This window comes from Neodiprion lecontei, chromosome 3, assembly GCF_021901455.1.
Source record: "Neodiprion lecontei isolate iyNeoLeco1 chromosome 3, iyNeoLeco1.1, whole genome shotgun sequence".
Lineage (NCBI taxonomy): Eukaryota > Metazoa > Arthropoda > Insecta > Hymenoptera > Diprionidae > Neodiprion > Neodiprion lecontei.
In genome coordinates, this window is record NC_060262.1 from 34786470 (window position 1) to 34814356 (window position 27887).

Here is a 27887-nt window from a genome sequence, read left to right on the forward strand (position 1 = left end):
ATAAAATTTAGTTCCAAAATTACAACTAAATAATGTGTACTGTATCAGGTGATTAGAATATTATTTGATCAACACATTATTGTTGTTTATATATATTGTTGTTATTATTGATATGTAATTATTATTTATTATTATAGAAATAAGTGGCGTGCTTCCCGAGTAATCTGTGTAATGTAAGTGTGAAATGTCTGGACACATTCGTATGCAATTGAATATGATTAAAAATAAAAGGTATAGTAATTTAAAAAAAAAGAAAAAAAAACTCAAAACAGACAATCTGTCTAAAACTTTTATTTTTCAAGTTATCATCGACGTACTGCTTCACAGAGTTTGGGGCAAGGAGCATTTGGTGACTCCCTAATTACAAGAGTAGCCATTGCCTACTGTATTGCAAGTTAAAATAAGTAAGTAGTATTTACATTCAACAACAGCTTGTATTATTTTACTAGATTTTACGTTTATTTGGATTTTACAAGATGACTAAGTAGTTGAACTTGGTTCAGCGATAAAGGTGATCTGCTTGAATATTTGCAGCTATTTCAGATTCCCATTTATCTCCATTGTTGAGTAGCTTCTCTTTATTATATAACATTTCTTCGTGAGTTTCAGTGGAGAACTCGAAGTTAGGTCCCTGAAGAAAGAATTAATAATTGAATTTCATTAAATTATAAATGAAGTTCCAGTTAGCAACAGAACGTGTTTAATTTTTTTTTTTAACAGAATAATGCCTTATTTAATGCCTTCTCTTCGTCTAATACCTTTACAAAATGCCATCTTTTGTATAAAAGTATTAACTTTCTGTGAGAGTGATCAATATTTCGAATCTTAGATGTCAATAGTTCATTTCAACGAAAACTAGTGCGCTCATTCGTTAGCATAAAGTATGCTTAGGCTGATTTTTGATAGTGTATCAATTTATATCGTGTTCATAACCTTAAGCGAAACGAAATGTTACTAAGGCAATCAAAAGTCAAATGAGGTAAGATTTAAAAATATGCCTATTCTTTCATACCTCCACGATGGCATCAACAGGACAAGCTTCCTGGCAGAACCCGCAATAAATGCACTTGGTCATATCTATGTCATAACGAGTTGTGCGTCTAGAACCGTCTGGCCTTTCCTCTGCCTCAATTGTAATTGCCTGAGCTGGACAAATAGCCTCACATAGTTTACATGCGATACATCTTTCTTCGCCTGATGGGTACCTTTACAAAATTTTAGTAATGATAACAACTTGACTAATAACAAGTGATTAAAGCTTGAAATAGTCACCTTCTTAGCGCGTGCTCTCCTCTGAATCTAGGGCTTAAAGGTCCCTTTTCAAAAGGATAATTTATAGTAGCTGGTTCTCTTAGCAAATAAGAAAAAGTGATTCCCATTCCTCGAAAGATTTCTAAGAGGAACATATTGTTCACTGCGCGATCCGTAACATCATTCCATTCCATCGACTCCTCTGGTGGAGTAACAATGTAGTACTTGTTCCGAATCGAAGGACTGGTAGCAACTGCACAGCGAGCTGCACCCAGAAGCTGCTTACCTAAAATTCAGATATTTTTCAAAAGACGTATGTAAATTTCTTTAGAAGATATTGCCAAATAATAGTAAAATTAGTATTTCATAACGGTTTTGAGGTTATGAACCTATTACACAATAATCTTCACTTTACACAGAACTTGGTTAATGGATTTCGACTTCAAACAAAGGCCATTGGCCAGAACGTAAAATTTTATTCAATGACAATTGTGTTTGCGGGTTTTAATGAAATTATTATTACCAGTCTGTCGAAAGATCTGCACGGTCGCCATGGCCGCTACCTTTTAAAAAAATCTGTGTGCCAATGCGAGTGAAGTTAACAAATTTCATGTGAGTGTTGGTACAACGGCTGGAGGGGCGAAAGAAGAAATACGCATGCATGCGCAATTCGTAGTGCATTCGAAAAATGGAAAGTTCAATTTTATGATTCTATTTGAGGGATAATAAGTTATCAGTTATCACGAAACCACGGTCGGTTTTGGGTAATGTGCTACGCAGTTAACGTCGAGTAGCATGAAAAAATAATTCACTGTGCATTAAGTGATGGGCCAAGGATAAAATAATGCCCAAATTTTGCGTTCATCTGAGACAACAGTCGGCTCGTAATTATAACGTTGTTTTGCCAGTGCCGTACATATTTATATAACATAATTCGCACACAATTGTGCGGCTTTCTATTTCCTAATTAGCTGTATATAGTTGAGACCGCACAATCTTTGCACAGACAGCATGTTTCTATAATATCAACTGATATCATACAAATTACTACACATAATAGTACTATCACAGCATAATCAGCGGGCTACGCGTGAAAATCCATCATATCGTATTAAAATAACGTGAATACGATCATGTCTAAACGCAACATGTGCAAAGGTTGCATGTGTACAGGCATGTCATGCCGAGGCACACCGCGTAAACGCATTGCACAGTCGAGCTGCGCCTGTCAGCGGTAGGTAGCTTCACTGCTGAGGTCCCGTATTCCCGATTTCACGCTTGGTGGGTTAGATTGTTGTGTCAATTCCTCGGAAGTTTTTATTCTCGGTGCATGGTGGACGGAAAATATTTTCATAAGTATCGATGAGGTGATTGGCGTGTAATTATTTATCTCTATTCAAAGACCCAATCTCGGTATGACATAGGGTAGGGGAAGTTGGCTCGATGAAAAATTTCGACAAGAGAAATCCGATCTAGGGTATCAGCAAGAGCCTCGTTCCTTACTCCATGGTGCCAAAGGGTCACGTGACCCTTATGTTTACCAAAATGGTGTTCTTACTGTTTTGCAAGAATTTTTAAGTTCTAAAAATGATTAAATAAGGTCCCGCCTATTGTTTCCGAGTGTTAATGTCTCATTACTGATACCCAACGGATGTCCTTTCTCGCATCAGTTACGATGCGAATGTTTTCAAGACGAACTAGCATCGTTGAACTACCGAGCATTCTCTCAATCAACACGGAACTGCTGAGCAGAAATAGACTAGATAAACTGACTAGATTCTTCCATTTTCGCCACCTTTCGCTCATTATCCACCGTTCACGTTATTATCGAGTATTTATCTTACAGCTGTGATTTTTTTGTCATCTCATTGTAGAATTATCACGGACAATGAACTCCATTTTGGGTGCAACTTTACGGTGTGTATTTGTGTGGCAGGTGCTAGACGAAGGTCTTGAATGGCTTTAAAGAACTACACGGTACTGCACCTGCTGTTATGCTGAGATTCTTTAATTCTAGGTAATGTGCTATAGTTTGCTGTCAATATAATTTTTTTTTTCTCCATCTTTATTCTCTTTACGCTTACCACTGATGCTGCTTACCAACATTGTTTCACATGTTGTGACTGTTGTACATATCTACAATATTAGTTCAAGCTCACCTGCTTTTGTTGTGATTCTCTCGAATGAATTCGTGTCAATGAAGTTCAAAAGGACAAGTCGACCCTGTTATTTACACTTCAGGACGGCACGTCTTTTTAAGTTTGCGGCTGATAAACTTTTCAATGTGTACATAGCTATATGACTGCACCAATTGTGCACACAGATCTAACAATAACATTTCACCTGAAAAAATTTCAATTGTTAAAAAAATAGCGAGTTCAATTTACATAATAAATTAAGTAAATTCAATGTTATTATAATTAAGAACAATCTATTGGGTTTCAGTTCAGTATCGTCCTTACTCATAAATACAGCAGTTCAATACAGATGAATAGTATGATTATTGTTCATTATTTTACCCCTTGGTCATTGCACGAGTACAAAGTTAGTCTTATTGCCAGAAAACTTTAAAAATATAAATCCCAATATCAACTTTTAAATCGATTTGGCCTAATATACAGATCTAGTGTTCAATTCAGTTTGATACATTCTTGAATAATTATATTGCATATTTTGTTATGTCCGTTTTGAATTAGCTGGAGTAAAATTGGCGATGACTGAACAAACTGTAGAATTAAAAACTTTCTTTGTTAACTATATTTTATATTTATGAAATACAGTTTTCATTCATCTTCCGCTGATTCCTATTGAACTTTGTTTTCAGCTGTGGCTGTAGATGATCTAAGGAACCACTCAGCTCGGATGGAAAAGGAAATCTAAATGACACGCAGTGTTTCAGTATAGCATTTAGAGCTACGGCCATAGGCTCGTCAAAGATGGCCACAAATCAAGTGGATTATCAGTGGTGAGTACAAAAAGTTTTGTCAGTCATGAGTCAGATGTGAAATATTTATTTAAATGCACGATATAAATACATAGGTATGCATAATAGAAAATATGGTTATAAGACGCCATCAGATATACAAATAGCTTTTTCACATTTTTACAGGGCTTATTCCATCATGGATTCTTCCAGAGTTTCAACATTTTTGATATCAATTTTGTTGATTGTATACGGCAGTTTTCGATCACTAAACATGGAACAAGAAGCCAGAGAAAGAGAGAAAGAGAAAGAACGAACTAATTTGCTGTCAGGAATAGTTAGCACGGGACCTTCCGATTGTGCTAATGGCGGAGGCGTTCAAACTCTAGAAACTATGCACGCTCTATGTTTGCCTCTCGGAGCTTCAGTTTCCCTTCTGATCATGTTCTTTTTCTTCGACAGCATGCAAATGCTCTTTGCAATATGCACTGCAAGTGAGTATTACTTTAATATGCAATAGTTTATTCGAAAAGAAAAGATAAATTTTCATTTTTCCTCCCAATCCCTCATACATACAATACGTATGGTTTATACATAATAATCAAACTGTGCTGTTTGTGTACTAGAAGTAAATTAATCGTTGATTAGCTCACTTAAATTTTTCTCAGATGAGAATGTTGCCACCTCAGTATAATCGAAAATTGGAAATTTCACTGCCAAAGCATTGAAAACATTTTCATGTTTTTGTTCCAGTTATAGCTACGGTAGCGCTGGCTTTCTTGCTGTTACCAATGTGTCAATATATCATCCGACCTTGTTCTGATGGGAACAAAATATCGTTTGGTATGTGTGGGAGATTCACAGGTGCGGAGCTACTGTCATTTTCCCTGAGCGTGAGCATCGTGTGCATCTGGGTACTCACTGGTCATTGGTTGTTGATGGATGCCATGGGAATGGGTCTGTGCGTCGCATTCATAGCATTTGTCCGATTGCCAAGTCTCAAAGTTTCCACTTTACTTTTAACGGGACTCCTCATATATGATGTTTTTTGGGTCTTCTTCTCGTCCTATATATTCAGCACAAACGTCATGGTTAAGGTTGGTACTTGGCTTACAGGTGATCAAAACCACGAACTTTCATGCAGATAATGTTTAGATTTCTACGAAAGATGATTATACTTTATTTATTATTGTATCCAAATATTCATTACATCAACATTTATCTTCCACAGGTCGCAACACGCCCTGCAGATAATCCAGTCGGTTTGGTGGCACGTAGATTGCATTTAGGAGGTGTAGCCAGAGAAGCTCCTAAACTCTCTCTACCTGGCAAGCTAGTATTCCCATCTATGCATCAAGCAGGGCATTTTTCAATGCTGGGTCTTGGAGACGTGGTTATGCCAGGTTTACTGCTCTGTTTCGTCCTACGTTATGATGCATATAAAAAAAGCCAGTTATTGCCGGGCGGTTGTGAAACAGGTGTTCCTCCGCCACGCCATTTAAGTCGCATTAGTTACTTCCATTGTTCGTTGATTGGCTACTTTCTTGGACTACTCACTGCAACCGTCAGTTCCGAAGTCTTCAAAGCAGCCCAACCAGCACTCCTCTACCTCGTACCTTTCACACTACTGCCACTACTTACCATGGCTTATCTGAAGGTAATAATTTTAATGTTTGGTACGCTTGAACGTATTCTTCTTTCCCTCTCAATGAGAAATGGGAAGTAGTAACCAAATCTTTACTCAATGAAGAATGTTGATTTCATTTCTACTACAATTAACTGTTTGATATTTTTATTGAAGGCTCCTAATTTTATACATTACAGGGGGATTTACGTCGCATGTGGAGTGAACCGTTTATAACTCATCCACCTTCGAAACATATGGAAGTTTGACAGCTGTCACGATCCATGCCAAATCACAATTTCCACCACATAAACATGTATCGTGAGAATTTCGCTGTCATTCAAGATCATTATCTTTTTTTCATCAACATCATTTTGTGTAAGTAATTTTTTTCCCCATTTACTATTTTATTCATGCGCAGTGGAGTAGCGCATAAGTGCAGTGTCGAATTTGAAAAAGAAGAAAGAATTGTTTGTGTTATTACTTTTGACCCAAAAAAAATAATGAAACAATAATTGACGTCAGAGAATCTATGCAATTGGACTGCTTGTTAATAATCAATCGTTGTATTATGGGTAGATTGTATAGTTCAATTTAATTTTTTCTGACATTACTAGCTGGGGAAAATGGTACTGGATTACAGGAGAACTAATAATTAGCAGTTTATTGCAATTTCTAGTTTTCGCATTTTACACGTGATATAGGTAATTTATTATTATGTATCTCAATTACTTAATTTGGCTTTGAAGTGATTAAGAGTTATATGACATGTAGAGATAATTATCTTGCATGTCGACTTTGGTTTTAACGTGTAATTACAGTAATACCTATTCTAAATTTAATAACAATAGAAAATGTTTCCTTCAATTCCTCAAAAACCCAAAAAATATACACGTTGGTGCACTGTACGACACAGCTGCATGTATCAAAATTATACGTATATTACTTCAAGTCCCTTTTTCAAAAGTAAATCTACAAAAATATGGTTTGTGGCAAAAGGTATAATTATACGGTTTAATAGAATAACAACTGTGCAAAGTTTATATTAGAATAGATTTTGGTCATTCTACTGTTTGCTTTGTTAATATAGTATTTCTTAAACCTTACAAAATATTTTCAAAAGTCATTTCTTTCATTTAACGCAATAATGTCACGAGCATTTAAAACATTCAATGAATTTGTATGATCGATTCTGAAATATAATGTGATGGTAGACTTGTATAGCATTCTGTAGCTAAAACTCATTAACGTAATAGAGCAAAACAAAAATTTGCTAATGTGAAGAATTTTAATTCACATTCATTTTTGTGAAAATCATTTTCTGAGTTGTAATCTAAAGTTATGCGTGATTTATGATAAGTATTATCATTCATTAAGCGTATTTCATTTGTTATATTGTTGAATATTTACGTTAGATTGTTGCACTCTCCAGCAATTTAGAGATTATATCAGATAGATCATTTGGTAAATTTGTTACTGTTGGTGGCATCCCAGAATTTCTAAGACTGCCGGTGCAGATTTAGTCAAATTAGGTATTTATCGAGAAGCTGAGTCAGCGAACAGATTAATTTTTTTATTTTTATACTATTAATTACTCCCTGTCATCCAGTACCTTTTGGTCTATCATACTATTATTTGAATGTAAACACTAAAGGTACATAATTCATACAGAAAAAATGTGTTTTAATTTATTATGGAACGATTATAATTTGAAAGTGTACGTAACATATTATTAGAGTTATGACTATAAGTGATCATTTGACGATTTCGCAAGTGCATCCAGTGAAGAAGTGTGCAGGTTGTGACTTTATTTTAAAACCGCTTTAGTTTCATACAAAACAACTTTTCTGTACATACATACATATATACATGCATACATACATACGTACGTACATAAGTACATACATAGGTAAATACACGCACACACACATATATGATAATTTTTAATGTTTTAAGATTATCTAGAATTATCCGACATCGCAAAAAGTTGAAGTTATTTAAGTAAAATTGTTGCACGAAGTTACGGACAAGGAAAGAAATCTCTTGCATTGGAAATATTAAATATTTCCCTACATAAAAGTCTACAAAAAAATATTGAATTTCATCATTTTCAGGAGCAATAAAAGTAGGTAACGAAACATAATTGCTTGTGTGACAACGGTAGTACGCGATTTTGGTGAATATAATATTGTTTCTTGATATTGAAGAAAATTGAGGCACACTCCTTATAGCTCGTCGAGTTATTCAGTCAAGTTAGAAAATTTATTATAACGTGTTATCAATGGGTAATCTATGGTTCTTTCTATCTATGAATCCCCTGAATGCATTTCAGCAGTTATGCACATACTAGTCTTACCCCAATTCATACGTTAATTATCAGAAATTACAGCGTGCAAACCTAGAATAACAATCAACTATTCTGTAACTTACATCTGCAACTTTATTTATTTGCTAACTTAATATTAGCACAGAAAAATAGATCCTATATAAGTAAAATGATGTGTTGATATTAATGTTTTGAGAAGAAATCGATTTGAATTTATTCAAAAGTAAAATGAATGATCACACACAATGATATTCAAATTACTTTTGGAATAAAATAAATATATATACATATACATGAATTCATACATGTATTGAAAATATTCAACTTTCTCCTTGCCAGATATTTCGAACAAACATCGTACCCTTGCAAGAGACTGCTACGTTTCACTTATTGACTTAATTTTAAAATGAGGAATATGTGGAGAATGATGAATTAAGGTCAAACATTAAAATAACACTTGTATATGAAGAATTGCATCTTTGTCAATAATACCTAAATCAATAGGTTCATTATTACATGAGAAACATTGATAAAAAAACTTTAAGCTCCTGTGTGCCGACCAAGCCAAGCAAATGACGGTTCATTGATCATCAGAAAAATAGTATTTTGACATCAAATTACGTGTTGATATTGAAAAAATAGAGTTTAAGTATATATAATATGTACAATCAAATTTTCTTAAGTCTGTTACAACTCAAAGACGACTCTTATGTCTTTAAAAAAATTAAACACTGTTGTTGATCTATAATCTATAACCAAATGCATCAAAAATGTGGTTTAGAATTACAATCTCAAGATTCTAAATTATCATACAAATGCAATGCTTGATTAATTTATTGAGATTTCAAAGTTTTAAAAGATAGCATATCGTTCATTGCATGAACTTCACCCTTACTGTCAGCAGTTACTTGATATTATGTAATTTCAATATAAAATTGAAAGTTGACCAGAATGGTTGACTCTAAATGCCAAACATAATGTTCCATAAATTAAACTTTGTGTTCCAATAGCTTTATAAATTTATTTTGGACCTCACTAAATTATAATTGCTTCCAATTGTATGACAGAAATCTCAGATCTTTAACCCTCGAACGGTACACTTTCACAGCCGATCACTAACCGTACCCTTGAGTGTTTGCCACCCGACCGACTTCAAGATACGATGATTTCAGCTGCAATCAAGATTTCTTCATAAATCCAATGCATAATTGTCTGTTAAACGATTAAAAATGCAAGGGAGTAGGATAAAGTCGAATATCGCAACAATTGGTTATAAATACATATGAGTCATTGAAGTCTGGCGACTGAAAGCATTACACAATGGAAAAAAGAGCTGGGTATGCCACACCAAGTGTAACGTTCCTGGGTTAATTTTGAGCAATTTTCTTGCAGGGGGCGACAAAACTACCATAGAGATTATTCATGACCATAAGACTAAACGTTAGTTTATAAAATACATGAGAAATAATACATGTTCAAATAACCCAGATACATACTAATAATACATTTTCACGGTAGATCGAAACAAATTCGTATGTACTCAAGTATTGAAAAAAATGTTACATACCTAACGTCTCTGAGGATATCAGATTTTACGAAAATTATTATGAAACAAATCCAATGAGAATTCGGTATAAAAGATATTTATTTGTATAATTTCTAATGTATTGATAAACTAAGTATAAAGTTTAAATTAAAGAGTCTAAATACATTAGAAATACAATTTACGCTAGTATAAAAAAGAACAAAAAAACGAATTGAAATAAAAATCGCAAATTGAAACTTGAAACAGTAATTTTAATTATTTTTATTATTATTGTTACGATGTATGAGATGTTCTAACAATAAGAGCTCTCGCTTGTACTATCGCATGTGTGTGCGCATGGGCACCTGTGTGCTTGTGTATTATATACACCCTTCTATAGTTGCAATTTTCGCTAAAGATTAAATGGATGTCAAATATTTTCGAAACTCGATAAGTTTTAAACTTTTCTGTTTGCAAATTTTGAACGCCTGCCACCGTATATGTTAAGGTTTATTTTCTATATTACTTTGTCAATCAAAAATTCAGAGAAGTCTAATCGTGAAGATCTTATGATTTAGATTGTGAAATGTTGGCGCGAATTTATTGAGTACTCTTACCGTGTTTGCAAAATTATTGTAACTCACCACACCTTACAAAACTGTCACTGAAGGAAACATTTTGTTTCGTTCTATCTAACTAAAATTTACGAATTTCCTTGTAATTCTTAGTAACATGAAAGATAGGAATTTGTTTCTTTTTTTTTTTTCATATTGATCACAGGTATAAGCTTTATTTTGCTTTCGCTTATATGCTTAAACTATTTTCCCGTTGCTATTGTAGTGTTTTTGTGAATATGCGAACGAGAATTTTAATTTTTTATATTCACATAATATAGTTTGTATTATAAAAACCTGATATTCTGATTTATTGGACACTATTTCAATACTTATACATTATATATGGCCATCGATTACAACAGTGGACTTGATATCTTGTCATTCTTGCCAATTTTATCTGGGTATTAGAAGAATTTTGTATAGTTTATAAATAATAAGTCACCACTTATTTCCATCCAACCCATTCAGTTAATAATTTTGCTTTTTCTATTGACAATGGGCTGATCACAATTGGTAAAATTTGAACGTCCTATTAATTTCACGATAAACAGTTTGCCATTAATGGAGGAGAATTATCTTTACATAAATATCACAGACTGTATTGGTCATCTATTTATTGCACGTCATTCCATCGTTGAATGTTTTACCTAGTTAGATGTGTTTGAGCCTGTTATTTATTGCCATCTTGTTATGCTGCTGCTTTTGCATAGCATGACACAAACGCATAACAAACGTCCAACTTTTGTTCATTTGTGATACCAAGGTTTTTGCAATCGTTACAGAAATTACCAAGTTGAAGTTGACCTACAGGTCTTGTCATAAGAAATACTTATTTTGTACTTGCTTATTGCATGTGAGTAAAAAGTATGCTTGATTCAAATTGTACATCGTCTTGCCATGTTCTGTATCGGCGACTTCCGCAGCCGATAGAAAGTTATGTTTTCATAGGTTGATTGGAACTGAACCAATTTTAAATAATTCGTAATAACTCAATTTATTTTTATTTCGATAGATGCTTTCTTTGAATAAATTCGTACCATCAGAATTTACTATTTCTTTATTTTAGCCGAATAAACTCACTTAAAATAATTATGCATAGCTGTGGTCATGTAGTCGACAAATATGCATGTATATATTAACAAGAACCATTCACATTTTCTCAAACTATTGGAGAAACCAGCTTCCCTGAAGCAGCAGAACTTGACATCATAAATCACACGGTACTTTGACTAATTGTCACTTTATCCAAATTCTTTCTGATACTTTCTAACTCTTTCATATCTGAAACGGAGGCTTCACATTTATAGACAACCAAAGAATGATAGAAATGTACAGCGAATGCTATGAAAACAATAAGTACTGGAATTACAATAATTGTGCTAGCTGTGGCAGCTGTGAATGAATAGTCCCAAAATTTAACCCAGCATAAAATAGCTACTTCTACCAAAAAGAGAAATAGCCCTAATACAGTTGAAAATGCCCAAGCAAGTTCTATAAAACCGCGCATTCGCTCATGAGGGGATTCAGTTACTAACCGAGCAATTTGAAGTTTACTTATAGCTTCGACATTAGGCAGGAGATACGTACTAATCATAAGCGCAAAGATATGAACTGATACCAGGACAGTTGTACAAACAGCAAACATTACAAATAGCCATTCCGGTACTGCTGTCGGTTCATTTATTTGCAACTCCACCATAGCTACCTGAAACAAAGAATGACTTAGATTAAAATTTAAACTTATTTTCAACATAGTTTGCGACACATAGCAAATTGTATATTTTTCATGTATAATTTGTTCACCCCTGTTCAAATACTGAAGTCAGCTGATTCAATGTGAAAAAAAAATCAAGTTTGCAATTCCTTCGCACAAGATATTTTGCAATACATATTTAAAATTTTTATCCTAGCAGCAGTACATCACACGTTAATAGCTGACGTAATATTATTTTATGTGGTGTTGTAAGATTAAGCATCACAAATAATTGTAAATTTCTACAAGTTAGCTACTCGTTATTTCATTTCATATAGTTTCAGCGTTTACCATCCCAGAGTAGTTATATATCAAATGTGTATAATATTATGGCTGATAAGAAATTGTGTGGAACCATTTAAGCTAGTGCACATTAAAATTTGTGGTGTCCATAATTTTTGTGTCCTTCCACAGACTGAGACAGTATGTGTGCCATTAAATTCATAATGGTGAAGTATAATATTCACAAGCACGTTGGAATTAGTAACAGGAAATATCAGAAACTTACTGGAAGTAACAGAAAATTGTTTGGAAATAATTATTCGTTAGCACGTACCTGCATCAACGTTCTCGTACCTGTAATTTTGTTCTTGTTGTGTTGATGATAACTTTGAACTGATAAGGATAATTTATGACCTAAAGCACCTACATCAGACTTACGATATACACCGAGACTGTAAACCGAATATTCTAAATTGTTCCAGGAGCAATACTGTCAATTTGGTTGATACTCCAAATATCAACCCCAGAGTTAAACAACCATAATACTTGTTTGCCAATATTCGAGTCGACATTTTCCAGTTTTTTGGAATCTATGTAGCTATACCGAAATATTATAAATTTATTTGTTTTTCGTTTACGAAGTTTGTCAGTAACATGTCAAAATGTAATCAGCGTTTTTGAAGACGAGGATTGATTATACAAAAATCAGTTACACAGGGCAAATGTTCTACAGAATATGTTCTGCAGAAAGGAATTTGAGATTCTTATTATAAATAATCCTGCATAAATTATTCTACAGGAGAATTTTTCTACAGAATATTGTTCTACAAAACATTTTTCTACAGAAAGTTTTCTATGGAATAGTTTTCTAGTTTAACACAGCTACCATAATACTTGTTTGACACAAAACACACATAAATTCAACACAAATAATTTAAATTGAATTAGACTAAATTAAATTAAATGAAAATGTACGAAATTGACGATTCAATGTATGATTTTGAAAATTTGATGATTGCTCTGAATGTTGTGGGTTGTGCCAAACACAATCTGTAGGAAAATATTGTTTAGCATTTACTATGTAGCAGTGATTTTTGTAGAATTGAATCGCATTGATTTTTTTACATGATTTTAATGCTTTTTTTGAAATGCGATGAAGCTGAAGCTAGCTGCTAGAGTTAGTATCCAAACGTGTTAAACTTTTTGGAAATAGAAAAATGCAGTTTAATTTTATCCTCATGATTCTATAAAAGTATTAGGGGGTTGAAAGTATTTTACGAAATTTTGATTCACGAAATTTTTTTCACTACTTTATTCGAATGAACATTAGAACGTTTCGCTGCTACCTCTGGCTGCTAGCTTCAGCCTCGTTACAATTTGTTTTCATCTCAATGCAAATTAGGGAGTAGCACGGTGCACACGATAAATGATATAATTCCTTTCCTGCTCTATTATTAAATCAAATGGCGAACTAATAACTATCATCTCACCATGGCAAATCCACTTAGCAGTTCAGAAGTAGTTGCAGTAGCTTTCAGCTTAGCTCTACTCATGTGTAATCGCCTCCACGATAGTCCCTGAGGGCTATCCTCATCCTCAAGGTTTAAAGTTCTACGCGATTGCATACCTCTGTTGCTCATACACATGCAACAACAGGTGTTGCACGAACTGCTCACTGGATCCAAGTAATTACTATCGTTATATGAATTGTTACGTGCAATATGTGGAGGTGTAATCATGTCCAAAGCAACATATTTGTTGTTTTGCCTGTGCTGCAGAGAATTTAGTGTAATTTCATTTTGCATCAAGTGAAGCGGTTGTTTAGATCCATAGCTCAGGTACATATCATTAACTCTGTTCAGTTTCTGAAAATATCCCGATGTTGAAGGTCTCATTTTTTGTGCGTTGTTCAAATACTTCCACGAGGGCAATGGTAGATCTATTTGGGTTCCTTTTGTACACTTTTTGTAAAGCTCGTCTTCTGAAATTGATCTGCTTATTTCTGAATGCTGATAACTGGATCCGCTTGGTTCTCTGAAACTTTTATTATCAATATGTTTCTCCAAAGCATCATTTTGTATGATTTGGAATCTGTTTTTATCCATTTTTATGTTATGTTGAAAATTTAAATTAGTTTTCACAATTTTCAGTTATTCGCACACTTTGTAATAAATTATACAGAAAGTTATGCTGCGCGTATAATATAAGTTGATATAACGCATGTACATATATACGTATATATATTCACTCTGTTCATTGTAACAATTATTTTGAAGAGACACGTGAGTTTTAGTTCTTAGAAAAAATCATCAGATCTGATCTGGTTAAAATCCGTACCATCAATTGAAAAGTGACATTGGTTGTGTACGTGAACAGGTTGCACAGAAGTGAGTTACAAATGTTGATAAACACTGGTTATAAAAAATTCTCGTGCAGTTTATGTGCAATACCAAGAGTCTGGCCACGAATCAAAACAGAGCACAACTGTCAGCTGGGCTGACTAGCAGATGTCGTATAGCTTCAAAGGAGAAACGTGTACTGGCCTGGCATAACAGTTTCTAGGTACATACTCAACTAATGCTAAATCATAACAATGCTAATAATTGCCCCCGAACCATATCGCCCACGTAACTACCTGTGTGCTTTATCAGTGTGAGTTAAACTAATGAATATACTAACATTACCATCCAAGTACATAACTGTGCTGCTTATTTTCTCTCCTTCTGAAGCATTGAATGGAATTTTATGAAGCACGGCCCTCTGTAGAGAGAGAGAGATAAAGTGAGGGAGAGAGACAGAGAGATCGAGCTAGCGCGGGAGGGACAGAGAGAGTCAGTGACAGAAAAAGACGGGGAAAAAATCGGAGTGAGATGGAGTGTGAAGAATTCCGCCCCACCGTCAATGTAAAGGCTAGTCGTCAATTAGGAGATTCATACAACAGGTGAATTGTTCAACTCTAACTCATTGTCCAAGTGACTTGCAAAATAAGTACATCGTGTGGTTTAATATCACCTTGGCGTGGATAGGGCTTCCCAATTACATCACTGGTCAGCTCAACAGGATGTGCTAATATTCTGTTATTCGATTTGAAAAACAATACAACTATTTATATCTATCCTTTTAACTATTATTTCTCATCCTAGTAAATTGTATCACCAGAGGAGAAATTTGCGTAACTTTTTCAATTACATTCAATACACGAAGCATTTTTATATTATGATCGCACACGATAAGTCCGTAAGTGCTGCATAGGGCGTGTTCGGAAATTGACTGAAAGTACTGTCAGTACTGAAAATAGTATAGTTCAAGTGACGTATACTGTAGATTTTTAGTACTGACAGTACTTTCAGTCAATTTCCGAACAAAGTGTTGGTAGGAATTATACAAGAACTTTTTCATAACATCGTTAAATCGAAACTAGAATTTAGTATACAGTGAAACATAGAATTGGATATTATGTGTATCTATAATTTGCACTTTGTGTGCAACATTTAATTTACAATTTGGTTCTAAATGCAACAATTAAAAGACGATTTTTTATTTATTACCGTTAACTTGGCGTTTAGCGTTTTTTTGAGTACATGATAACTGGTAAGAGAGTGTATGTGTTAATATTATGAGTGGTGTTAGGTTTTTCTAGAACGTTTATTAATTTTAAAAAATCCCCACGTTTAGACTGAGAGAAAAATTCTTCAAGACACGAGATTTAGTGAAAAATCCAGGGCAAATTCACTTTCAAAGATATTTAATAAAAATGAATTTCCTCTGGAACTGATCCCATACGCTTTCTCTACTTATTTTGTTATTGTAGATCAGCTAAAAAAAAAATTTTTTTTAGCGTTTTACGGTCTTTTTTAGTTGTCCTTAATAATACCAAGGAGTCGTAATTAGGAGAACTTTTTAGAATTCTCGAACGAATTCCAAATAAGTCATCAGGTTAGCATAAATTAAAATATAAAAGAAAGAATATACATATCCCCAACCGAGTTTCTTTTGTTTAGACATTTCATTTAAATTGTTCAGAAGTAAAAAGTAAGAGTAAACATAACGACGTGATCAATGTCAACGGTTTGAGAAAGTTGTAGTATTTCTTCTATAAAATTCAAATAATTTTCGGCTATCGAATCCAAATTAATTATTTACGTGATGCTTTTTAAGACCAACCAAAGGTAGATGTTCTTACGACTTCGTGAACAGTTTCCGCGTTGCATGTCATTTATTTTTTAAACATGTCATTAAAAAGAACAGGAAGTACAAATTATAATTAAATTTTGTCAATGATCACGAACGATCGCGAAATCGAAAGAGCAATAGAGCTGAATGTTCAATACATGTATTACGTATAATAAGAAGAAGTAGTAATAATCATACGAGATTTATAAATCAATGATACGCAAAAGGTAAGACGAGACATGCAAGTTTATTTATCATCGTTAAAACCTAGCCCAACTTAGCCTCCTGCAATCTCTGCAGTCTGCACGCTATTTCATACGCAATTGCGCAGTTGCGTAGAACCACCAGCTGAGTGGAATCATAGTGGATTCAACGTCGAGTTGGTGATTCGAGCACTAGATGGCGCCAGCTCATCATCATCGCCTCCCGTCACTCCGCTCCCCGGAGTTCGTAATTCATATGTGCGTACCAATCCACGAAGCGCGCTGCTGCGCTCGTGACTGCGCCTAAAAAAATAAAATGGTCGCTGGTCATCAGGGTGATGTGTACGTGGAATTTCAAGCTTATAACAATTACTAGAAAGAGTATATAATTGATCAGGAGTGTTAAAAATGGGTGACATAAAAGCGCAGCATGGTGCGCAAGATATGAAGGGCTGGCTGTTTAAGTGGACTAATTACCTGAAAGGTTACCAAAGAAGATGGTTCGTACTGTCAAATGGCCTTCTGTCATACTACAGGTATATATACATATATATATATTTTTGACAGTACCTATCCCTTGTAATTTCTATTTTCAAATGTTTATTACGCAACATGACCTCAGGTCCATCGATTCTGAGTCGCTAAAACTGTGCGATTTTCAACGATAGTATTACAATTTCAATTCGCCGTCTTACAATTGATTACGTGTAGTATAAAACCTTATGCATACACGTCGCGTGTTCGTATTGTGCCATACATATCTATACACGTACATATGTATTGTACAATCCGCAATTACGCACATTTCACGTGTCACCGCTATTAATTGTCTCGATTCAATAATCAATATACAATAAATGTCCAGCTGCTGTTTGAATGCACGTTAGCTTTCTCTTAATTTCTACTATTTTTATTTGCTTGTTATTATTCCATAATGCAACTATATTATTGTCGAAATATGCGCACGTTGCACCTGCAGCTATACTTTAATATTACTTGAATGTTATTTCATTTACTATTTTCCATAAAATTATTTTTTCTGTTATCCAATATATGTGATGATTTTGAGGCATCGTGTTGCGATACTATAGGTAGCATATTATATCACCGCTACTAGATGCAGCATTGTTAAGTTAAGCTAAGGTATATTACTTAATTTTACAGAGAAATTTTTGCAAGCCCGGCATGTATGTTTTTCAAGTTCTCGTTCACCGTGCTCTACTTTTAATACACACAATAATCTCTTCCTATTTTTATTGCTGTACTTCTATGGTCCAGATAGAAAAATGAAAAGTCGCTAAGAGAATGAAAAGATTTTTCAAAAACCAATGTACACAAAGTGAATGGGGCGTGTTTGTTTTGTGGACTGTTTAGGGCTGAACCAACGGGGGGGCCAAAGATATCGATGCGACGCAGGCGGAGAGGTGGCAGAGCCTCCGAGTAAGTAAAACAATAAAAAAAAAAAGACAGAGCAAAGAAAAAACTTAGAAAAACCCGAACGTACTTAAAAAAATTCCTAGATATCATTTCAGTCCAGCTTTCCAGACACATCATTAGATCTCCCATTAAATTTCCATGTATTTATTATATACCTTGTTCCTATCCTGTATTCCTGTTTCCGTTGGTGTACATGCAATTTTTCGAACAGTTTGAAACATTTCATTGAAGCTCTGACCGCCTCTGTGTCCTGTGTCTGTAGATTGTACATGCTATTTTCAAGTGGTGAATTTATCATGAAAAGAGCTTTTTCTGTTCTTCTATGAGTAATATAATTCATACGCAGGCAGTGACTAATCATTAATGTCAGTAGACATAATCTCAGGGTTTAATATTTACTGATGTTTCTCAACGACGGATTTTGCTCGCAAATGTATCTTCGAACAAGCCCTATCTATTATTATCATCATTGTTGCTGTTATTGTCATTATTGAAATATACAATTTTATGACAAAACTGTCCAATGATACCTGCCTTTCTAATGAATATTGAAATAATTAAATTTGATACCCTTATTTGTGCTGTAATTGTGATACATTCTGCTTGTCACAATATTAGCCTGGTAAAATGTGACTGAAAACACTTATTTTCAACATTACTATTCAGCAGCAGATCAGAGAAACGTGGCTGTACATTAATTAATCTATATACTACCGTAACAATATTGCAAACAATATCTGCTATTGAATACGTGATGTATGAATAAGATCAAAAATAATCCATAGTTTGCATACTTTGATTACTGTATACACCAAGTACCACAGCATATTTACACTTTGTATCGTAATTCATTTTAACTGCAACTATCGAAGACAAGAGTTATACTAAAATTGCTATTCTTTTATGAAGAACGTGAAATTTGATATCGGACATATGTATAAAATGGTATTCATAATTTCTTTGATAAGCGTGTACAAACTACGACTTTATTGTTTAATTCCCTAATTATATAAGTGTTCTTCGACATTTATTTTTGCTAATTAACTGGTGAAGGATGTCTTGAACACCTATCGATATGACTGCAAATTCTCCCCGATATTATGTATTTTTAACCATTTCTTCACTAGATATGGAATCAAAGTTGGACGTAAGTCCTCTGCATTGTGGGTCTGTGGTGGTTCACAATCATGCAAGTTTTAACATATTGTGGGCAAAGCTGTTAAGGGACATAGTTGTCTTACAATTTTAACAATGTATATAATATCTACTACATGATTGTATATTTATTTTACTTTTATCTCATTATATCAGGACCTCTTATACCATTTTATTTTGCAAAACAGTAACTGGTGCCTCAGAAATTCATCTACCTGTTAAGAGTTCCAGCAGCGTAAACAGGATTCAAAGAGAGAATTAAATATTACAAGTATATATTTATTTGCATCTCTTTTCTTCATGTTAACAAACTTTTTTTTCTTTTCTTTTTCTAATCGTGATGTATACATGCATTTATTTTGATGCTTGTATTTCAATGATGGGTTTGAATTATCGTTCGTGCCTACAAGTGGTGATTAATAGTTACTGTTGATGATCATTGTAATGTAAAATATTTCCCAGAATTATTCAGTGTTATGAAACTGTGCTGAACTCCTAAATTTATGGACCGTTCAAATAATACGTGATCTTTAGCATTATAAACCATTTTTTTTTTCGTCATCACTGTTTTTTGACATCTTAAAAGCAACACTAGTTAGAAATGCATGATGTTATTAAGAAAGTCTATGAAAATCTCACACACTGTACGTAAGGAAATATACAGGACACGTAACTTCATGTGTTATTCGACTGGTCCATAAATAATCATTTTCTTTTAGCCCCAAACAGCTATAGTGTTATGTTATTTTTATGTTGTTAATCATAAATGTATTTTGAAGGAGTGGAAATACACTTGTAAGTGTTTGTGAGAGAAACTTATTTCGATACCTAAAAATGAGATTTTCACTCATGTTTCATCATGTGCTTTTTTGATCATCGAACATTCTACACAAACGTGCATCAATATTAATTTAAATATCATATAAGTTTTGGTAACAGTCAGAAGTAGTGCATCATTTGCTAGAAGCTGTACTTTCTGACTTAGGAATTGAGATACATTGTAGAAGGACTCGTATGCTTTCATCTTTCGCTTAGGAACCAGGCAGAAATGGCGCATACGTGTCGGGGTACCATATCATTGCACGGGGCCTTAATCCATACTGTCGATCCGTGCACCTTTGTTGTGAGCAATGGAGGGACACAGACATTTCATATAAAAGCAGCTACAGAGATTGAACGCCAGCAATGGGTCACTGCGTTGGAATTAGCAAAAGCCAAAGCTATTCAAGCAATGGAGTCAGGTACGTGTTGAATTTCAACAAAAAATATGATCTGCATGTTTCAGTCTGTTAATTTGAAGATTCTCTAGTTTCATTTTATAATGAAACAGCTCAAGCAAGAAAGTAACAATAATTTGTTGCTGAAAATATCGCCATAGTTTGCACATTGAAGTGTAAAGTCGAAATTTACAAAAAGTAAGGGCTGTCTATAGAACCTGACAATGCGATAAAGCAGAAACTACTTTGAGAAACATGTTCTAATTATATAATACTATAGTACACGTTATGCAAGTATCTTTGTTTCAGAAGAAGATGAGGAAGATTATCAAGACAATGACAATCAAAAAGCTGAGCATGCCTCCATCGTTAAAGATCTAACTGACCGCTTGGAAGACTTACAGACTTGTAATGATCTAATAACTAAACGGGGTACTGCGTTGCAGCGGGCTTTGAATGAGCTTGAAACTCTGGATGTTTCGTCTAATGTTTCTCCCAAGATAAAAACAGTTAATGAGCGTGCAGCTCTTTTCCGATTTGCTTCAAGCACGATGATTAATGTATGAACTATGAGCTGTTAGATCAATTCAAAACTGTCTGACCAATTTTACCATTTTAATCATTTCATTCTATTGCAGAAATGTTCCGACTATCTCAATCTTGCCCAACAACAAGGACACAAGTGGCAGAAGTTGTTGCAACATGAACGCGAACAAAAATTACGGTTAGAAGAAATGGTAGAGCAGCTTGCAAGGCAACATTCTCATTTGGAACAAGCGGCTCAGCATGCTTTACCTCCAGCTTCAGGACCTAGTGGACATAGATCTTCTCGTGAGTATTTATTTAATTGGTATTAACAGCTTGAATATTTTTACTTTAATATCTTCAAATAATAGTAATATATCTATGGTTTCATATAAATATTAAATCAGGCAAGTTTATAACAGTATGCTTTTTCATATACACATGGATCGGATACTTCAGTACGATATTGTTTGAACTTTATTGTAAAAGATTACTATGGAAGCAAAGGGTATTTTCATCAAATAATTAAAAGGTCAATTTGGAAATAGATGTCTATCAGAACCTCTAATTTCTTAATTCTATTATCGCAAGACTTATCCAAACTTAAGTACGAACAAAAATTACATAAAAGGAGATAAATTGACAGTTTCGAAATTTTTAATATTTTAACACCATTATTTTGAAGATCAGCTCGTTTCACATTTCCTAATAATTAACATCAGCAAATAATTTTTATGCCTTATACAAGTGTGTTATTTGTACTTTTGTGGTGAAAGTGATTCACAATTATTCCTTTATCAGTTCTTAAGTGAAAAAAAATGAACAATTGATTGGGTGGTGTGTTGGCAACTTGTTGAATAGATCTGGAATTATCTGAAGCAATGCCTCTAGACGTAGTTCTACTAGTAATTAATAACTCTACGGTTAAAGTTATTCAATCAACAGGTCGTTGCTCTCCACACTTTCTCATTGACAATCATTCCTTCGATAGTCGTTTTTTTTTCTTTCCCTTTCGTAGTATTACTAGTACAAACACGACCTAAGCAGTATACCGATTGAAAAAACGGCGGGGTCGGTAAGTTCTCGTGACATTCGCCAGATGGCGAATGAAGAGAGTTTCCGAGTTCTAGCCATCTTTGCATAGTGACAGCACACAGTAGCGGAAATGTGGGTGGCGGAATGAATGGTTTTACATTTGTACACGCGAGTGTTTTTTGTCTCAGACTTGGAGGGTGTCATTGAGATAGAGTTGGCCTTGCGGGTCACGATTTTCGTGCATTCGTAACGTGTATTTTGGTATTTAGTAATATGTAAGTCAAATTTCATGTGAATAGTTTTGTAGAGGTATTGCTGGAATTTTTGAAGAAGTATTATTGGGACAAAATAGGTAAACCTAAGACCACCTGAGATAACAGTCAAGACCTTTAAAAAATTTGTCACACTTGAGATAATTCTAATGTTATACTTTCGATCTAATGACACGTCACTATGTCGTAGTTGGAAAAAATATACCTATGTATATACGCATATTTTTCTTTCATTACTTCCTACTTGAGTAGATTAGTTTGACTTAGTTTTTAATCAGGCCAGTATATTTTACAAACTGCTTATTATACCTAAATGAAGAATCTTCTCACCAATCTTTACTTTGTAATTTTACTGAGATCTTATATTTCGCGGTTATCTCGTTTGCATATGCCTGGACTAAACTAAGGTTGATATGTCACAGAAAATATGTGTGAAAAAGTTTTGTAAATGTTTTTTCTTTCATTTTAGTGTTTTAACTTACCACAAAAAAAATTGTTTAGAGTTATTATTCTATACTAGCATGGTGTATAAACTCGTTAACGCTAGAGCTTAGGCATAATTTCTTTACTCAATGTATGTATCTATTTTTGGTGAATTTCGATATTCATCTTATGTCCATTTAAACAGACGCCCCAGTGCATGCCTCTCCGTCGGAGGACGAAGAAGATAACGCTGAGTTCTACGATGCCCAGGAATCAGATACATTTACCTTAAACATTCCTGGAGTAGCAAGTGGACACTCCACATCGAGGGATCGCGATCGTACGGATTCCCAAGGTAGTGATGATGGTTCAAGCTCTGAGGGTGATCCAGCTAATCCATCTCCCGGTCCTGACTCAGCTGCTAATAACTCGTTCCATATTCTGACTGATCCATCTGTTTCGGCATCTAAATCGAGTGATACAAACTCCACAAGCGAACTGGCTACTGTGAGTAATATTGATTCTGTGTTAGACATATACGTCTGATATCTGTGATACACACATTTTTGTTTTAATAACAATGACTAATGTTGAGTTAAATATGTATCATTGTTTACAGACGGCTTGGAATTCTAACAATGGCACCGAAGCAGCAGCTAGCACCGGGATGACAGTCTCAAAAAGACAACGTCGAACTAGGGTACCTGTTAAACCTAACTATCCACTAAATCTCTGGAGCATAATGAAGAATTGCATCGGAAAAGAACTTTCAAAGATCCCAATGCCTGTAAATTTTTCCGAACCACTCAGTATGTTACAACGCCTTACAGAGGATTATGAATATGCAGAAATACTCGATAGGTATTACAAACCATTGGTTTATCTACATAAGTAAAAAAGACAAGGCTCTTTTTCTATTCATCTTTTGTTATATAATTTTGGCACTGCATTTATTCTTTATTTTATTTATATTCTTCGTGTGTGTGTCCTTCAAGAGCTGCAGAATGTGAAGATAGTTGCGAACAAATGGCATATGTCGCAGCATTTACGGTTTCAAGTTACTCAACAACAGCTTCTCGAACGGGTAAACCGTTTAACCCTTTGCTAGGTGAGACATATGAATGCGATCGTACTGATGATCTTGGATGGCGAGCTATTTCCGAGCAGGTATCCCATCATCCACCAATGGTTGCACAGTACTGTGAAGGGCGAAAGTGGCGTTGTTGGCAAGAGTTCACAATGGCTTCGAAATTTCGTGGAAAATATCTACAGGTAATTTTTACACTGTGGTGAAAATTTAATTCAGACAATTGTCTGTAAAACATCTGCTTTCATCTAGCTTAATTTGACCAAATTGCTGCATTGATTTAACCTTGACTATTTGACTGGATCGTAGTACTGTTGTATAACTGTATGTATTATGTCGTTTGGAAACTAAACTTCCTGGGGTCTGTGCTAGTGGTCGTGATAAAGAATTCAAAATGGACTTCTTAAAAAGTGGTATATTATTAACTGAGAAAATCCTAGGCAATAAAATTTTTACGTAATCGTCCGTTGTTTTTCTCTATTTGAGAATACAATAATTTTAATTTTAGATTCAATAAAAATCACTGAAACGAACTTATGATCGTCCTTCTTGAAGAACATGTGAAATAACTACTAAAATCACGGAAAAATATTGTGGAAACTACAGTGAATCAATGGTTTTGGCATACAAAACTATTTATATGTTAATTATTACAAATTAGTATGGTTTATATCTAATTTCATATAATTCTCTATGAAGTTTATTATAACAACATTATAATTATAAAATGTAGGTTATTCCCTTGGGTACGGCTCATTTAGAGTTCATTGGAACCTCACAGCACTACACATGGAGGAAAGTAACGACCACTGTGCATAATATTATAGTTGGAAAATTGTGGGTTGACCAAAGTGGTGACATGGATATTGTTAACCATCATGATGGTACGAAATGCCATCTGAAGTACATACCATATTCGTACTTTTCGCGCGATAGCCAACGCAAAGTAAAAGGGGTTGTAATGGATGCGAACAACGTTGTTAGATGGGTTGTGCAAGGAACTTGGGATACTAAAATAGAAGTTGCTCCCGTTATAAGTTCTTCCGGCACCCCTGATAATCCTGTTTATAAAACTGGTCCTTACAGTCTTGCTTGGAAACGACGTATGCCGCCGTAAGTAGTACGAATTGTTTGAAAATTATATGCGTTGTTGCCATCGATATATGCTTGCATATTGAAAAGGCAATACTTTGAGATCTACAATTTATCGAATACTGAACACCTAAGCCTTGAGGGAGAGAGGGCCGCTTACGCGAGCTTCAAGTAAAATCAGCAGTCAGTCGCAATCGTGGTCAGTATTCAATAAATGACTTTGTATTGGAAAATGTACTTCCTCGACTCAAAATAAAAAAAAAGTCACATGGTTGAAAGCAGCCTTATTCTAATTAACATAAAGGGAAATATTTTTGACGTAGAATCATGAAATTCTACTTTGTATTCATTCTTTATCTGTAAGAATATATTTTTGCATTAATAGTGAGGACTGTGAGAAATACTACTCATTTACGGAACTGGCTTGTCAGCTGAACGAACCAGAAGATGGTGTTGCACCCACCGATTCACGGCTACGTCCCGATCAACGATTAATGGAGAATGGACTCTGGGATGAGGCGAACGCTCATAAGTTACGGCTAGAGGATAAACAACGAGCAGTTCGACGAAGCCGTGAGGCAGATGCCGAAAAAGCCGCGGCAGAAGGTAAAATCATTTCAGTTATCAACGCAAAGTTGATGATCAAGTTGTTCAAAGTATAAAACTTTCTTTTTTGAATGCTTTAAATTCTATGAATTTTATTGCTATCTTAGTATGTACATTGTTCTTGAATTGCAGGTCTACCATATGAGGGGTACGAGCCCATTTGGTTCAAGAAGCAGAGAGATCAATTTACAGACAGCTTATGTCACATTTATACCGGGGAATACTGGGAATGTAAAAACAAGGGCGACTGGACACGGTGCCCCAACATATTTTAGTTTATCATTTAAACTAATAAATCCAATAATTCATTATTTGACGTTTCATTTGTATTGAGAGCTGGAAATTGTTGGGAGGCAATCATATTGAGAGCTAATGAGCAATGGACGAGAAAATAGTGTTAATTGTGCAGGTCGTGTAAAGCCACTTGTCTTTCGCTTATTGTACGATTTATTCGGACTTATAATACATTTACCATAAATCAGTAAGTATGTACCAAATTGTTTGCTACCTGACAGTTACTGTTAAAAGTCTCATTCTTGTGAAGTGAAATAGAAATATGAACTGGAAATCTGACAGTCCCGTCGGAGCCTTTACTTTATTATTTAATCAATTATAAACGCAGTTTCATCTAAAATTGGGCATCCTCGGAGAATTTAAAAACAATTTAAAATTACAGTGTACTAAAAACATGAAAATCGATGCCAGTCAAATTCGTTGGAGTTTGTTTGTTTGACGAATTTCCTTTGCATCAAGAAATGAACTAAAATTATTTCATAGGATTTATAAAAAGTTTCACTGTTTGAAAAGTAGTTTTCGACTTGAAAGTTATTACTTTTTATTTTGAATGAATTTTACCCTTATTAAAATTGCATATAGTATTTTTTTTTTTTTTTTTGCGGTACTCTTTACTTGGCAACGTCTTGCAGGCTGAAATTTTAAAGAAAAGAGGATGCTTAAAATTCCCATGCTGCACAACTAATACATAGTACAGAAACAAATATGATATAATTTAATAAATTGAAATAAAAATAAAGGTGGCGTGTGAGCTTCCAAAATATTTAATTAGGGAAGCAACTAGGCTTTGTATACAATATTATTACGAATTTTTCCTGTCCCAGATTTACATTTGTTATTTAATATTATTACTTTATTATCACCATTATTATTATTATTGAAATGAACTTATTGTGTATCCCTATTCCCTGCTGGAATTACATAATAGTGTTGGACTGTTTTCATTAAGATTACATAATTTGAACTTGATTTGTATCAGTATCGGATGAATTGAAAGTACAGACTGTACGGAATTCATTTGTCCGCTTTCAACTTGTTTACGATCCACTGTTATTTCAATAGTGTCATCACACTTACAATTAGACATGATAAATTTTCAAATCGCAGATTATCCTCGAGATTATCTAGGCTCAGAAACGAAAATTTCAACATCTCTTACATTTATGTATATCAATCAAAGAATTAAGCACCAACGACTGTACTTCAAAGTCGGATGACATTGCCCACCAGCTTTTAACTACAAATTCCTCTCCAATGAATGTCCAAAAATGAACATTTGAATGATTCATATCGTGAGGGTTTGAGGAAATTGAAGCTCGATGAGATTGCCATTTGTCGATCACTAGCTGACACCTTGATAGATCAATGGGTGATTCATCTTCAAATTTTCACAACTACAGATTTCTACTTGCAGTATGTTGTACTGTTATGTTAAATCCGTACGATTATTCCCAGGCTGTAATCTAATTTTAACTGTTGATAATTATTGAAAAGATGATACATTATCTGTATACATATAAATACAAAATAATTATTAAATAAATAATATTAAAAACATAAATAAATAAAAAAATATAACGATAATCTGGATAGCGAAAATATTTGGATATTAGAGCTTGTATAGTAGGCATTCGTTGAAGAAGAAAAAATACAACTGCTTCGCTATATGAAGTTTTTATTCCATGACAAGATTATTGAATATCCTTGATCACAGGTTCATACCAACACCCGCATTCCCCACTCTAGTCTCTTGACATTTTTTTATAAATAATGTTTTCCTATCGTCAATAAAAACTAATTTTATTATATGCGCATCGTGCGCGATGTATAAATTAGTATACAGGTATACATTTATACATACGTAAAAATACACGCGTATTTTTTCATGTGTATTTTTAAACTTCCTTACAGCCCGCCGGGCTTTAACATTTCAAATCACTCTGTTGGCTATTTGTGAAAATCAGCATTCGCTTTCTGACGGACAGTTCGTAATAATATTACTAATTACAAGTGTTAAATTCGCATTCGTATTAAACCGGTGCGTATCATTGCAGAAAAATTCACTAATCTTTATCGTGGATGGGGGATTGAAGTTATTTTAAAGCGGCGGATTTACCTGGAAAGCGG

At 34.2% G+C, this 27887-nt stretch overlaps 4 protein-coding genes across 17 annotated transcripts; 2 read left to right on the plus strand and 2 right to left on the minus strand.

Annotated features, from left to right (window-relative positions):
* Positions 1–275: 275 nt before the first annotated feature.
* Positions 276–1928, minus strand: LOC107226102 (NADH-ubiquinone oxidoreductase subunit 8). Its single transcript, XM_015666794.2, has 4 exons — positions 1775–1928; positions 1273–1537; positions 1013–1205; positions 276–631 (listed from the first exon to the last, which is right to left on the minus strand). Exons 1-4 carry the CDS (start codon positions 1803–1805, stop codon positions 500–502), a joined length of 621 nt encoding a protein of 206 aa, XP_015522280.1. The 5' UTR covers positions 1806–1928; the 3' UTR covers positions 276–499.
* Positions 1929–2494: 566 nt separating this feature from the next.
* LOC107226100 (signal peptide peptidase-like 3) lies at positions 2495–9664 on the plus strand. Of its 2 annotated transcripts, XM_015666790.2 has the most exons (7): positions 2495–2618; positions 3126–3268; positions 4076–4216; positions 4361–4668; positions 4928–5271; positions 5406–5831; positions 5999–9664. In XM_015666790.2, exons 3-7 carry the CDS (start codon positions 4188–4190, stop codon positions 6065–6067), a joined length of 1176 nt encoding a protein of 391 aa, XP_015522276.1. In that variant the 5' UTR covers positions 2495–2618; positions 3126–3268; positions 4076–4187; the 3' UTR covers positions 6068–9664. The 2 variants fall into 2 exon arrangements, with proteins under 2 accessions (XP_015522276.1, XP_046590525.1); XM_046734569.1 differs by lacking the exon at positions 2495–2618 and having other exon boundaries at positions 2840–3268.
* Positions 3362–15506, minus strand: LOC107226105 (calcium release-activated calcium channel protein 1). Of its 8 annotated transcripts, none has more exons than XM_046734575.1 (3): positions 13732–14364; positions 11854–11971; positions 3362–3594 (listed from the first exon to the last, which is right to left on the minus strand). In XM_046734575.1, exons 1-3 carry the CDS (start codon positions 14344–14346, stop codon positions 3482–3484), a joined length of 846 nt encoding a protein of 281 aa, XP_046590531.1. In that variant the 5' UTR covers positions 14347–14364; the 3' UTR covers positions 3362–3481. The 8 variants fall into 8 exon arrangements, with proteins under 8 accessions (XP_046590531.1, XP_046590530.1, XP_046590527.1 ...); XM_046734574.1 differs by lacking the exon at positions 3362–3594 and adding an exon at positions 15254–15506 and having other exon boundaries at positions 6770–11971; positions 13732–14281; XM_046734571.1 differs by lacking the exon at positions 3362–3594 and adding an exon at positions 14921–14988 and having other exon boundaries at positions 6770–11971; positions 13732–14275.
* On the plus strand, positions 15093–27449 carry LOC107226104 (oxysterol-binding protein 1). 6 transcript variants are annotated; one of them, XM_015666798.2, is made up of 11 exons: positions 16870–17153; positions 17992–18057; positions 20245–20450; positions 20736–20986; positions 21065–21257; positions 22887–23188; positions 23301–23542; positions 23677–23953; positions 24502–24881; positions 25246–25466; positions 25599–27449. In XM_015666798.2, exons 1-11 carry the CDS (start codon positions 17026–17028, stop codon positions 25739–25741), a joined length of 2409 nt encoding a protein of 802 aa, XP_015522284.2. In that variant the 5' UTR covers positions 16870–17025; the 3' UTR covers positions 25742–27449. The 6 variants fall into 6 exon arrangements, with proteins under 6 accessions (XP_046590509.1, XP_015522284.2, XP_015522285.2 ...); XM_015666799.2 differs by having other exon boundaries at positions 20739–20986; XM_046734552.1 differs by having other exon boundaries at positions 16919–16959.
* Positions 27450–27887: the final 438 nt, after the last annotated feature.